General features: G+C 38.8%; 1 protein-coding gene across 8 annotated transcripts in view; it reads right to left on the reverse strand.

The window, feature by feature from the left end:
- LOC145694651 (uncharacterized) overlaps positions 1-15,600 on the reverse strand; it is a 121,624-nt gene that overhangs the window by 97,884 nt on the left and 8,140 nt on the right. For all 8 annotated transcript variants that reach the window (XR_014133033.1, XM_081771082.1, XM_081771079.1 and 5 more), the window contains exons 2-3: positions 9,238-9,376; positions 2,416-3,455 (exon numbers count right to left, since the gene is read on the reverse strand). Coding sequence is in view for 7 of the 8 variants with exons in the window: in XM_081771082.1 (XP_081627208.1) it covers positions 2,416-3,206 (791 nt within the window). In the remaining variant the exon portion in view is untranslated. The remainder of the gene's footprint in view (positions 1-2,415; positions 3,456-9,237; positions 9,377-15,600) is intronic.

Consider the following 15,600-nt stretch of genomic DNA (forward strand, 5'->3'; position numbering starts at 1 on the left):
TTACATTCTAATTAGTCCTCACCTGGTATTGTATGTTCTCTGTTCTTTTGGTTGATGTAATATATGGTTTCAAATTTTCGCAAGAAAGCTCGACGTTAGAATAGGTACAGGGAATATGAGACCATAACCAGTAAATAATTATAAAATAATAATAATAATTAAGGAGACTGCCAACCACTCAATGTTCTCATCTATGTAGATATTTTAATTCTTCTCTTGAATGAATTAGTTGTATGTGGTCTTTCATTTTCTAATCAATTGTGTCTTTGAAGGAGTCATTTCTGTCCAATTTTCCTGTCCCAAGATTCTACTATATTTTGCTACATGTAGATGCTTTAAAGTCGGTCAACGTATATGAAGTTTCTTGGCATCAATAAGTCCGCTTTATTATTTTTAATTTTTAAAGATTTTTTAATATACTATTACCATATGTATTGGCAACATAAACACGTATTATTTACAAGTTTTATTCCCGGCCAGTTTGTGAGTGGCGGTTGTTTTTGTTGAGCACTGCTAATAAGTGACTTCGCAGACGTTAGCATAAACTTGTATCCCTATTTGGGCTATTTTAAAAACATTGCAACAAACACCATTTTCTTCAGCACTTTCTCTCCTTTAATTTTGTCTTTTAGCATAAAAAGCCGTAATTGAACTCTAATAGGTAAAAATTACTCGCTAAGTTTAGTATCAAAATTTAAGAAATTCTACTTTTTTAGAGGTGAGATTTGTAATGAAGAGGTGAAATATCGAAGTTTATTTTTATTATAATTTCATTAACATTTACAGTGAATGTTTAACGAGAGAAATATTAATCGGAATTGAGATTTCAAAATTGGAGGACAGATCATTAACAAGATCAGATATGCAGGTGATACGGTAATTATAGCTAGAACCGAAGGAGGACTACAGGAGATAATTGGCAAAGTAGTTGACACTGGGAAATTATATGGAATGGAAATCAACATTGAAAAATCGAAAATCATGAGAATATTCCGTGGAAACGCGCCCTTACAGGTCAGAGTAGAACAAAGACAACTTGAAGAAGTCGATAATATCAATCATATGGGAAGTATTTTGACGAGAGACGCTTACTGCATCAAAGAGATAAGGTCAAGAATTGCCATAGCCAAAGAAGCATTAAACAAGAAAAGATCACTCTTAACTAGCAGCCTTAATATTGGACTAAGGAAGAAGATGGTTAAGTGCTATATGGAGTATTGGGCTGTGTGGTTCAGAGATTTGGACACTACGATGGTTAGAGAAGAAATATTTAGAAAGCTTCGAAAGTGGTGTTGCAGGGAGATGAAGAAGATACAATGGACAGAGAGAATAACAAAGATGCTTTAAAACGGATAGAAGAGAAGAGGAAGATAGAATTTGTTAAGTTCCAAAAGTAGATTCTAGTTAGAAACTAGTTCTTTTGGGATCTTTTCTTGTTCTGCTGATTTTTAAGAGGTTCTAGTGTCCTCTGTGTTCGAATTGGCGTTTGAATTTTGCTTCTTTAAATTAGTTTTAACAGGGAAATCTGAGATTTTATATTTTTAATCGTTTGCTCCTATTTGCTTTCAGAAGGAAAGTTCAGTAAATGCGGCTAGTAAAAATTAAGATAAATAGGTTATTGAATTACAGTCGATTTGAGAACGTTAGTTGGCTCGCAATTTATTGCTGTTTAAATTGACTTGAGAAATATTCGGTATTATTTAATTAGTATTAATAGTAATTGGCGTTTAATTGGGTGAGTAATTCGTGGCAGTATTTATAGTTACTAAAGCAGTGTGGCCAATATTCAGGTCAGATTTGTGGTCGGAACACGAATATATTGTTTAAATTGTGGAGTTAATTTTGAAAGCAAAGTAAGTGCTATGTTAAATTTTCTACAAAACAATAATCGCGATTTTGTTTCAAATATTAATGTGGAACACACTTAGAAAACAATTAGACTGTTTAATTATTGGTAAATTTCTACGTAATTTAATTATTATTCGATTTAGTTATTAATGATTATAACTGTTATTAATTGACGCTGAGTAATTTAAATTTGTAATAAATTGTTTTACAGATGAAATTTAGGTTTCTAAGAGTGAGATGTTTTGGACGCTGTTCTCTTGCTGTGATTTGGAGTATTACCTATAGAGGAATTATGTCAGACACATCCTACCACTAGCAGCTTACTATACCACTTGTTCACTTTCTGGTTTTGATTAAAAGCATTAATTTTGCAACTATAACTAGCAGGTTTGAATTGTGAAATGTATACGAGCGCTACAGCAAAAAGGAAAAAGTCATATTTGATCAATAAACAACAAACAGTGCCAACTTTTGTAATGGTCAAAGTATGTTTACAGACTTTAATTGATTTTTCTTGTTTTAACCAATATTTGTATTGCTTCCATTATAAAAAATACAATTACTTACCCTAAATGGATGTATTTCTGGGTATTCGGTTTTCCATCAATAGTAATGTATCTTATTACATGTGACAATGTTGATTTCTCTTTCTCTGAATTACTGCCTTGTCTTGTCTGCATTTTATTTGACCGAATAGATCGCTGACTTGCATTATCAGATTTATGTGATCCTTTAGGCTTAGAAACCACCATACCAGATACCCCTGCTTCACCACTGTCAAAGGTATTTGCGTCCGTTCTCTTCTCAAAGCTACTGCTGCTCTCAGGTGTATTTCTTTTTGCATCCTCCCTCAGGTGTATTTCCTTACCCTCCTGGCATTTAACAATCTGTTCAAGTTCATTTACTAATTGTTCAACTTTTACCTTATTCTTATTACTGTCATCCGCAACTGGACGACAGACATCTTCTAACTGTGTTATCAATGTGTCAAAATCGTCAGTTCTGTCGCGATCAACTTTTGATACATGATTATCTTCGTCATTTGAAGTTATCATTTGCTCACTCTCGGATGTATTAACAACACTAACTGAATTTTCATCGCATTTTACAGAAGACACAGATTTGTCAAGGGAAGAAATTTCAACTTTTATTGAATTAACACAATTTTCAGTTTCTGAATTTCGGGATGGAGTGTTCTCATGATTCAACTGTTCAACACTTTCCTCTGTCACTGGTTCCTGTTTGATCATGGAATTGATAGAAGTTTGAAGTAAATTCAATACATCATTAACTACATCCATGTTCTGCTGTCCTATGAGCAATGTGCTCGATTTATCACTTTTTCTACCGGAATCCATTTCGCTCACTTGGACCTTTGTAGCGTTTACTGTTTCACATCTTTCCGACGCACATTGAACTGGTTCTTATTTACACAATTCAATACTTTCAATGCTGATCCACAATTCTCAGAATCAGAACCTAGATACTTTGATTGAGATCCAGATAAAACAGATCAGTTACTTTTCTTCATTGTTAAGATTTCGAGTCAACCCTTTCAATGATGCATTATCTTCTAAGGTGTCATCATTGTCTCTTCTACATTTAACCTGCAAATATACATATAAAATACTTCAATATCCTCTCTCTCGTTATTATGGTTAATTTTCAGCTGTTTTTTTACCTAACGCCCATAGATAAGGAATATTTAGCATTCTAAATCAATGTAAATTCAAGTAAGTATCATATACTTCAACCTTACTAGCCTAATGTTCGCAATAACAAACAAACAATTGATTTTCTCTATATATTCCGAAAACTCCTCCATTGTTCTTCATCAATAGAACAAGGTTATTTTATCCCTTTAGTTATTTCTTTAGTAACTTAAACAAATAACGTATTCGTTATTTTATTATAATTTTATTTTCGTTCTTCAACTTCTGATAGAATAACATACTCAAATAAATATTAGTAATGAAAAAAAAAACGATACCTAGCTACAATTTTTCGGTGTCGTACACAAAGTCATTTAATTAAACGAAGAATAAAACCTTACACATAAACACTAAATACGTACAGCTATTATGAATCCACGCCCTATCCTACATTTTTTTTTTTCGTTTCAGGTCCACAAAAACTTTTTTTTTTTTTCAATATATCAATCTTGGGCAAATTTCCATTAAATACATATATATATATATATATATATATATATATATATACAGATAGTGATCAGAAAAATGGAAACAACTGAACGAAATTGCAACTTACCAGATTAATACGGTGTCGGGCCACCTTTCGCCTTCAGAACAGCCTTGATGCGAAGTGGGATGGAGGCATAGAGGTCGTGAATGGTAGCAAGTGGAATTTTACACCATTCCTCGTGCAGGGCATCGGCCAGTTCTGTGAGAGAGGATGGAGGTGGAAATCGTCGCCGGAGTCGTGTTTCCAAGATGGACCACAGATGTTCAATTATGTTGAGATCTAAGGATTGGGCGGGCCAGGGGAGGTGTTGAACTTCATCCCGATGTTCCTCAAACCACACTGCAACAACGACAGCTGTGTGAATGGGTGTATTATCATCCTGGAAGATGGCGTCATTGTCCGGGAACAACATCCGGACCATAGGATGCAAGTGGTCTCCTAAAATTGCGACATAATCGTTGGCAGTGATTCGTCCGCTAAGTGTGACTACAGGACCCAATGAAAACCATGATATGGTGGCCCACAGCATCACCGAGCCGCCGCCATGTTTCACAGTTGGGCGGAGACACTGCAGATCATAAGCTTCTTTGGGCGTTCTCCACACATAAACACGGCCCGTGGTTGGAAATAGGGTGAAGGATGACTCATCTGACCATATCACACGTTTCCAGTCCTCAACGGTCCAAGTTGCATGGTCGCGGCACCATTTGCGGCGTGCGAATGCGTTATGGTCCCTGATGAGCGGTTTGGCCCGTGCAACACGACCCCGTGAGTTCATGTCATGTAATTCGCGGCGGACTGTGATTGTCGAAACAGGGTTGGGGAGGTGCTGATTGAGTTCCTCCGTCACTTGCTCCGCAGTGGCACGACAGTTCTGCGTGACAATGCGCTTTACTACCCGGCGTGACCTGTCACTCATGATTTTCTTCCGCCCACTGTTACGCTTCCCCGATGTGGCTTTCCCGTGTGTTGTGTAGGCTGTCATCACCTTCGACACTGTCCCACACGACACACCTAACAAAGTAGCCACTGCCGTCACACTCACTCCACATAACCGCGCACCAACAATTTGCCCTCTTTGAAAATCTGAGAGGTCTCCCATTTTACACTACCTCCGTCTGCTGCAGCCACTGGACACTGCTGTTCCACTGCGCCTGACGTAGTATGGAAACCGACCTAACACACCACCACCAGCAGTCCGGCGCTGCGGGCGCCACGACACCACTGCCAACCCATACATCTGACGTGTTGCCAACTACAGGTGTTTCCATTTTTCTGATCACCATCTGTATATATATATATATATATATATAAGCACTCCATCAAGAAAGAAAAAAAAATCTTTCAACGACCACATTATAACTTTCCTGAGAATTAATAGACAACTACGAAAATCATCATAGTGAAAATTTGATAATTTTATGCATAACTGAAAACTATTTATAAACTATTTTTGAAAGTAATAAATCTTGTTTATAAGCTTAACTTTAGCGGATGAAGTTTGTCATTATTTTATATTACCCTAATCTCCATCTCTACTTTAGAGTTCTTAGTCCTTACATAATTCAAATTCACCTTTCAATTACAGACTAAGGCCAATGTAAAACTAATACACTATACCAGTGGTTCCCGGCAGGTGTATTGTGCAGTCCCATATGGTAAGTCGCCAAATTTTAGAATATTAGGAAGCATTTAATGATTAGTTAAAACCAATTTTGAGACAGAGTGTACAAGTCAATGCCCCCACCAGCAGCAACAATGCTCAATATTACGTAGTAACTTATTTATATAAACTTACAGGCTTACACTACAACTATACAGCGTGTTTATAAGTGAATAGTGCAATTTTAGAAATTAATATAAATCTATTTATTACCTTACACGGGTAAAATCTACACTGTAAGCAGTAGCAACTGTCCAAGTTTCTTACGCGCTACCTGATGTTTGCTTGTCATGTTAGTTAGTTTGTCATGCTTACTGCGGGTCTGCAGCGTCACAACAGAAAAAGTTTTCTGTGTGTTCCGTTTTGAAGTGTCCAGATCTGTGGTTAGAGTGATGCGTGAGTTTCGTGCACGCTTTGGGAAAGACCCGCCACACAAGAATAACATAAATAGGTGGTACTGACAATTCGTGGAAACTGGATGTCGACCTCGTGTGTTTGATTAAAACGCTGAAAGAGTGTGCGAGGCGCTTCAGCGAAGTCTTCGAAAGTCACTTAGTAGAGCAAGCAGGGAATTGGACATGCCAAAGAATACAGTGTGAAAGGTGTTGGGTAAGCGGCTATGCTTTAAACCGTACAAAGTGCGATTAGCACAGGCCCTTACACCATCAAAGTGAAAAGGAGTGATTTTGTGGAGATGCAGTTGAAAATGGAGGAACATGTGTCGTCGGCACCAGGCAGTCATCGCTGATCATGGGCGCTGCTTCCAGCCGCTCTTGCAACACAATTTGCTTCACGCAATGGACTCCCGACTTGCGTCAGTTGGATCATCACAATTCGTATTCGTCGGTTCGAACTTGGTAAGTGGCACGTACTGACCTACTAATCAGTGTTTCCTTTGTGAGTGTTCAGAATGTCTTATATTGCAAACATACTTCTAGTATTGTGCTTTCGTCGCACGAATCTTTAATGTCCGCCGCAGGTTCTCGCAGGGGTGGTTCCACGATTGAATACTACTGTTCACTTCCTACTTCTATTTTCCTTTCTATTGAATTGCGTCCTGCTCTGTATATACTATTTTGTAAGGTCATATTTTCAGCATACTTTTGTAGGACTCAAGAACACATAGTGACTAGTCTTACAAAAGTCCTAACTTTCTTTCACGTCAGTTTTGTGTTAGTGCAATCATTCAAAAAACATATCTCATTTCCACTGTAGGTTGCGTCAGTGCTCATAACTCGTAAACGACGCCCCTTTCGAGTTTTTGTCCATATATTTTGTTGTTTGTTTTGATGTCTACTTTCAACTCCCAAACGCTGTCATAGGAATTACGGGACACCCTGTATATTTGCTTGATGTTTCGTTTACATGGGATATTCCATCTCGATATAGATCAATTGGTTGATCTGAGGCTTAACGTCTCTTTCAGAACTGACTCTATAAAAGGCGTAGGCCTACTGAATAATGTGGAATCCGAACCATATGAGCTATTATCAGGAATCGAACCCGGGTCGAATGCTAACCAAATAGCCATAAGAGAGTTAAGTGTCGACACAGAGAGAATGTATTCCAATACATCAAGTGGAGCCAAATCAGGCGACCCTACTTGCGACATAAGAAGCGTAATCGCAACTAGGTTATTAAATAAAACAACTCGTCATTATCATATTTGTGACTACTTATGACTTTGTGTATTCGAGTCTTAGGTGTCTGTGAGCCTCATTCTCATTTTCTTTTTTCAGAATAGTTCAGAAATAAAATAAACAGGTAACCAAGAAACTTCTGTCGCTTTTTCATCCACCACCTTCAAACATCGATATGTCACCTAAGACGTATCTGGAAGATCAAAAAATAGTCCTCATCAGCACCGACGACCTTCTGCCAACGTTCTGGAAGGCCATGGATTCCACCGCGGTAGAACTTGGTGGGTCGTTAAGCGAAGAATGTATCAAGTGCATTTTGCATTTCTACTACGGATTTGAACTAGTGTCCTCTAAGGAGACTGTCAAAGGAATGGAACAGGTGATAATCGGACGGTGCAATGTCCGGAGAGTAAGGTGGATGGAATAGTGTTTCCCATTCAAGGCGCAGAATGGTGTCCCGGGTCATCCTAGTTGCGTGGGGTTTAGCGTTGTCCTGTAACAGGAGGACCCCCTTGCGATTCAGAAGTGCTGGCTCCAGAGTTTTGAGTTTCTTGAACACGGCTGAACTGCTGACATGCTCTGACCAGCAGGTAGCAGTTTCCGATGCACGATGTTACAAGCAGTCCACCAAACACAGAGGACGACCTTCTTTTAGTGCAGTGCTGGTTTCGGCTGTTTTGAAACCGGTTCATGGGATGCGAACCAATGATGATGGCGCCGTGGAGCTTCGTATAGGATTCACTTCTCATTACATGTTAACAAGTGTCCAGTAATTGCTCCTTTCTCAGACGAGACAGCAAAGAAACACGTTTCTGCTTGTGCTGCATTTTGGCCCGGAGTCAAATCATGTGGGACCCATAGACCCACCTTGTTGTGCTTCCCAAGTTGATGACGGTGCTTATCAATGGTTTCTGTACTCACACTGAATTGTAGTGCCAGTAACTTACATTTGTGGCCACTGTTCACCTCAATTGCTGACTGAAAATCTTCATTTTGTACATCTGTCGGTCTTCCGGCACGTGGCGCGTCTTCGAGTCACCGTCCTTAAACTTATTAAACCACTGCTGCTGCACTGTTCACGTAGTCACAATATCCTCACCAAAGGCGTAGCATATCTTTCGCCCCACTGCAGCGGCGTTTGACCCCAGTTTGGACTTGTACATACACGTCCTTATGACGCCCTCTGGATGTCTCATGTTCACTCTGTCCTTAAGCAAGTTAACGGTGTAATTGAACTGACACAACCAGGTAGTATGTTGGATATACCCACACCAACAACTGACCTTCGCCTTACCCCCCATTCGCATTCAACTCACGGTGTGACGACCAATTGAACACAGACCTCCATAAAAAGCGACAGAACTTTCTTGGTTACCTTTGTATAATTATTAGTTGTTTAATTTTCTAGAGAACACAAAACACTACTTACTAAACTAAGCAATGATTTTGAGATAGTCTTCGTATTTGGTAAGTTTGCTATTTAAGTCAATAAAATTATAATTGAATTAAAAACATATTCTTTTAGAAAACCAAACATTCGACAACAGAAATTATTCCACGAAGTGGTATTTAGTAAATATCACTAAATAAATACTACTATTACGTAGGGAAATTATAGGAGTTATGTTTACTTTCTTTTGTGCTTTAGTTCAAACTTATCGAATTCTACTATTATGGGGGTACAATATTTTGGGAGTTCAATATACATTGGCCAGAACGACTTACTAATGTAACATTTTCAACACGTAAGCACCTTCGCTAGTAGTAATGCCAGCTCACATAAGGATACTAAATATAAAGAAGTTACCTCAATTCAAATATACATATATATTGCTTCCTCAATTCAAATATACATATATATTGCTTCTAAGTATTTTCTCTTACCTCATTTGCTTCAACAAGTCGAACTTCTCGAGCATTTTATTTCGACGTTATGGAACTTCGGACGGAAGACTTGGAAATTTTCTAACGATCCAACGCAGTTTACACCAACTTCATTTTGGAACAAATCACCTATTAATACCTAAGGAATATAAAATACACTTAATTTATACTAATTTTTGACTATACTCTACTAACTTTCTACATGAAAGCCAAACTTTCTACATGAAAGCCACATGTAAAGTCTTTATTAATTTGGACAATTAATATACACGGGAGAGTGGAAGTGATATATACATAAACCTCAAGCAGAAAGAAGAAACACAATGATTTGTTGGAATTTTTTAACTAAAAGAATGATCATTTATGTTGTCAACACATTACATTGCAACTTCTACGGTACAGTACTTGAAATGAAAGGCTTAGGACACAGCAGTTTTCAGTCTACAATACCGTTAAACCACCTTTTGCTAACTTGGAACCGACCTTTTTTTAATGTAATATTAAATGTCACGAAGAAATAAAGAAAAAGATTGTTTTAAACAATTAGCAACTTATTACGGAAAATAAAGCACGACAAGGAGAAAATCTGCAAATTCTCCGAACATCACAGAACATCTGAATTAATTAATATTTTCGTTGGATGGAATTAATAATATATTTATCAGGATATGGGCCCTTCAAATTCATATTCTGCAGAAAAGCCTTTTAAGTAACGATATATGCTTTTGTGATAGACAACATCAGCCTCCTAAATTTTAATGGTAGAGTCCAGGGAAATTAAAATTCGAAAGTCTACAGAAAGGAAGGAACTTCAGTGCCAAGAGTACAAAAGAAATTATTAGAAACAAATAAATTCTAATAAACATTTAAATATGAGAATTGAACAGAGTATCATAGAGTTTGCAAATGAAAAGAGTAAGATGAAAACATTAAGAAGGTTGGATATAACATATCCTATCACTTACTTTTCTTTTTTTTAGTAGGCTATATGCGTTACAGATATTTGTTTATTTTGTATTGTACTTTGATTTTTTTCTACGTACTTTATTATATTGCATTTACAAGTAAACAGAAGTGAAAATCAATACATTTAGAAAATTATTCGCAAACCAAACGCGCAGGAGTAAAACTACATACACAGATATTTATTTTATAAAGACGAACTGATTCAATCGGAATATTTGCATGTAAGATTAAATAGGACGAATATCCCAATCGGGATATCTTGCTATTGACGTACAAAAATCTTACTAATGGCAACTTTTTGTGCATGAAATCTATGTACTTGTATGTATTTTATTTAAAACATAGAAACTATCGTCCGCTCCGCGTAAAATGATACAGGGTAGCGTGGAGCGAACTAACACATTTCAAAGTTGAAAAATACGCAGGCGCGATAGCTTGGAATGGGGTTATGGGTGGGAGATTGGACGAGAATAGAATGCAATTTTATAAGAATATCGTGAGCATGGACATCGTTAGCGGAGCAGGACATTTGGGAGCGGCCGTTCGGGCGCACAGCTGTATATCTGAATAAGTTAATCTACTTAACAGGGTTATAATGTATTTCATAACTAGAATCTGGATGACTACGCACTAAAAGCCTTGAAAATAGGCAGTAATGTCAAAAAAAAAAAAAAAATCATAACAGAATAATGCAAAACTTAAAATTAAAAAGTTCACAAAGGTGAAAAATGCCATAATTTTCTTAAAAAAAGCTATTTTCAAACACACTAAATTTTCGTTGTTATAGTATGTCCCATGGTAAACAGTCACTGAAAGTCTCAGTTGCATTAAAAGCTTGGTTTAGTCCTAGTAATTTGTATAATGAAGAAAAAAAAAAATTACGGGTCTAATTATTTTGTTTCTAGAATGATATATCCTAATTTTAGGAAAATCGGAGACCGTGACTTGCAGATTTTTTTTCAGCTTGAATCTGTATTGTGCTAAAATAAAATTTGCTGTAGGCATCTTATGCCACACCAAAATAAACTTCTGTGAACTTACCTTTATATCATTTCTAACGTAAAGAAATAGGCATTTTGGATATTCATAACTTCATAGCTATTCATAACATTGTATTACTGCTTATTACTATGTATTTGCAACAGAGATAATTGGAAAGGAAACAACAGTGAAATCTAATACAGATATTGAACGCTTTATTTTTATCTTACGTTATATTTATTCTCCGTTCACTCTAGGATGGAAAATTGTTTACACACAACAATTGTAATGCAAGCGTCAAAACCTTGCTTCTCACCCCTACATGGTTAATTCGTGGTTGCCAGGCACATAAATCACCGAACCGAATGTACCTACTTCTGCACAGTCATGGACCAAGTGCTATTACTACATAAATTGCTGCTTTTGAGATGACTGAGATATTAACGTCATGACAAATCGAGTTAGTTCTTATGTAATACAATCTTACATATAATGCACACTCAATTTTGTACAAGTGTTCTTGTTCGAAAGTGTGCGAAAACCTTGTACGCCTGGCAATATTGGAAGATGGCAGTTTGTGTTGTAAACAATAAACAGAGAGAGAGAGAGAGAAGACCGTTAAGTTCGCTGGACAGCGTTGTTTTCATGATAAGGCGACAGAAACATATTGTACTGATTGTAAACAAGGGCTGGGAATTTCGATGCGAGTATAGGTGGAAATATTCTCGCCACATATTGCCTGTTGGTGAAGGTTTGCCATGTTGCAGACTGCTAAGTCTAGAATTTCATACTAATTGAACGAGCTTTGAGAAGAATTAGTATGATGCAATAATTATAAATACTAACAACCATAGACTTAAAGTATTAGGAAATAAAGCATGCTGCTGTAAGAAGAATATAATACACATTGAATTACGTGTTCAAAGTATAGTATAAAACGAATTTTAACATTTAAACATTTTAAAGCTGTACACATTTGCCCTGTTTGGGTGCCCTTACCAGACACTGTGCAACACACAAAAAAAAAAAAAAGAGGCACTAAAATAGGTAGATCGAGCGTGGGCATGAACCCGGCTCTGGCCGGTATTCCTTATTAAGGTTTTCCTCAGTCCCACGAGGTGGATGCATAGATGGTAGCTTCTGTAAGGCAGGGGCGAATCCAGGACGGACTTCTGGGGGGGCGGTGGGTTTTAATACTGCTACTTAGAGCTACTTTTAAGAGCTCCAAACTCTGGGATTGGGTTTTATTTAAATATATAAAATGAGAATGTTTCCTTTCCTGGGGGGCAATCGCCACGATCGCCCCCTGGATCCGCCACTGCTGTAAGGCCAGAATTGGGCCAAACACTGAGGCCCCAGAATTGGCGGGAAATATATTCCTTCAGAATATTATGTTGCCAACACTTCCACAAATGTTATGGTGGTGGGTTCCGATATCCCTTTTTCGTTTATATGTGCTTAAATTCATTATGAAGTAAATGTAGAAGTGTTTCTTTCATTCTCTTTCCTTCTTTCTTCTCATCTTTCTCATCCTCACTCTCCTTTCCCCACCTTGAGCTCCTTCGTGGCTAAGCGGTTAGCGTACGCGCCTTTGGCGTGGGAGACCCGGGTTCGATTCCCGACGGGAGCTCATGTGGTTCGGATTCCACTTTAATCAGTGGGTCCACGTCTCATATAGCCTCGCTGCTGAACGGGACGCTAAACTAAAATCAACTCAACTCAACTCCTTTCCCCACCTTCTTAAAATTTGAATACTATCCTCCTGTAAGATTGTTTCTCTCCACGGCCCAAGGTTTAAAGAGACCTACCTGATATAGTTAACTATTAGCAGAATTGTACCAATTAATTCACATTAGAGACAGCGCCGTGACTTAGATTTTTTCTGGGGGGCAAGCATTAATACGTGTATTTGGGCCCCCTAGAAAAAGTTGTTTTTCTCATTCTTGGGCCCCCTCTTCCTACCTTTCTGTTACAATTTATGCCCCCCGGAGCCTGTGGGCCCTCCCTCACGGCAAGGTCTGCGGGGCCGTTACTTACGCCCCTGGGCCCGTTCCATACATGACAAATTAATTAAGGGGACAATATTGACAAATCTCAAAGCCATACGAATAAATGTTATTTCTAGGGTCCCTAATAATAGACGTTTCTTACTGAAGTGGGCCCACGCTCACTTTTGTTTTATTTACCTTTTGTGCGCTGCTTTATTTAATGTAGTGAAACTGTTTGATGCTTCATTTATAATTTCATGTTCGTATTGTATATGGATTAAGAAAATTTTGTCCCCAAATGGGCCCCTTCGAACGGTGGGGAACCTCCCTGGGGGGAAGTTGCCCCTCCCCTGCCCCACACAAGTTACGGTCCTGATTAGAGACAAAGTAAACTCTTTCGAAATTTACGCAACTAGCAAATACCAAACCCTACTAGTGCTAAAATTGATGAGTTAGTGCCACTGTTACCACTGCTATATGGGGAAAGTAGGGGAAGGACTGCTAAGATTCGCTGGCCAGGTTTTGTGTCAAAACACAGCGCCAAGCTACAGTAAACGGACAATACCATGACACTATCATTCCATGACGGAATTATGGGTCAAACCCTACAAGCACTCTTCAATGTCAACAGTTTCAAAATTCTGTACAATACGGCGAATTCTTTCATCTGCCTTAATATACAGAGGTTGTTTAGTCTACATTTGGCCAATTTCAACTTACCTAAAAATTTAGAAGAATCCATGGCGCCAGGTCCGTAAGTGCTCGATGTGTTTGCCTTGGTTCCTAATAATAGCCCGACAGCGTAATTTCCACTGTAATACGCTTCTCTGAAGAACTGGGAGGGGAATCTTGTCCCATTCCCTTTGCACAGCTTTCCAAAGTCCTTCCACAGTTGTCACACGCCGTTTTGCCAAAGCCTGCTTCAGCAATCCAAATCCACAATAGTCCATAGGCCTCCCATCTGGAGATTTAACAGGCACCTCATTGAAAGGTATCACCTGTATACCACTTGCCTCCTCCATCTCCCTCTAGAATGCGAGGGACGATCGTGAGGTATATGATGAGGCCTTGTCCATGTGAATGCACACTAGACTGGCGTCATTTCCGTACATTGTTGGAATCTCATGCTCGTAGATCGGCGGCATGATCTGCTCCTGAAAATACCGCGAATTTATTTTTCAGTTCTTTGCCACCCTACGAATCTTCAGTTTACCTCGTTAACAGAAGCCAGTAACGACCATGAACCCTTTTGGGAAGGATTCTTTACAGACACGGACCCACCTTCTGAAGGTCTTGGCGCCTTTCTCTCGGTACATGATGGCTCTCGGTTTGCCGCAGTCGGAAAGGTAAATCAATGCTTCATCGAGAGTTATGACGTAAACACCTTTGTTATGCCAGATGCTGTTCATACAGCTTCCGGGCGTTACACTTTCGTTTCTTTTGGTGGGCATCCGTGAGAAGGTGGCCGCGAGCTTTCATGACTTTTTCCAGGTTGAGTTGATGGTGTAACGTCCTGCTCACAGTCCCCAAAGACACGTCAAGACGATTAGCCATACACCTTTGTGTTGGCGGATTTTCTTGCATTGCCATTTTGCGAAGTTTCCTCTGCATGGTGGAGGTGGCCTTGGTGCATTCCCGCTTCCTAGGCAATTAAGTTGGTGATCCAAATAGTGGAGCTTCGTTGCCCTTGTACTTTTTAATAACATTTTTTATTCCACTTAAACTGATGTTGCGACCATTCTTCTTGCACTGCTTTCTAATGACAGAAACACTAAAGTGGGCGTCATGAAGAGCCGCAACATAGCCTTTCCAAAACCGGCTTAGTTTGGGCGGTATTTTTGTCATAGAGCGGACACCCACACACTTGGAAACAAATTTAACACAGCACTCAAAACAATGGTCCTGTTTTGTGCGTTATTGTCGTCCGCGCGGAAAAACAATTCCGTTCCCAGGAAGCCACTGCACAACACTGCAGGACGCCACGAGCCAGGTCGGGTGAGTCCAGTCTACCCGGGAGGGGGAAGGAACGAAATCGGCCAAACGCAGGCTGAACAACCTCTGTATTTTCATCTTTCTTTGGGTGGCTCTTCTCCTCGAAGCATTGCCTTGTACACTAAGTCTCGCTTTTTTGGCGTGTGTCTCCTCCGAAGTGCATCAATAAAGCGCCAAATCGACGGGTGGTCCATTTGAAGCTCCGATTGCAGTCCACGATGAGCTGTTCCGGTGTGGTGGTTCGTTCTTGATTATGGTCATTGAGATCTCTGTCATACAGATTCAACATCCTTATTGGAAATAATGCTGTTTTTCTTGTACCATGCGTTTTAATAATTTATTATAGAGAAAGTGCAAAAATGAAAATAGATGCAGTATTGGACACACTTTGAGATAAATTTTATAATGTCTGACTCAAAAAATCAAATACACAGTG

Source organism: Thermobia domestica, chromosome 9, assembly GCF_964235325.1.
Source record: "Thermobia domestica chromosome 9, izTheDome1.hap1.1, whole genome shotgun sequence".
NCBI lineage: Eukaryota > Metazoa > Arthropoda > Insecta > Zygentoma > Lepismatidae > Thermobia > Thermobia domestica.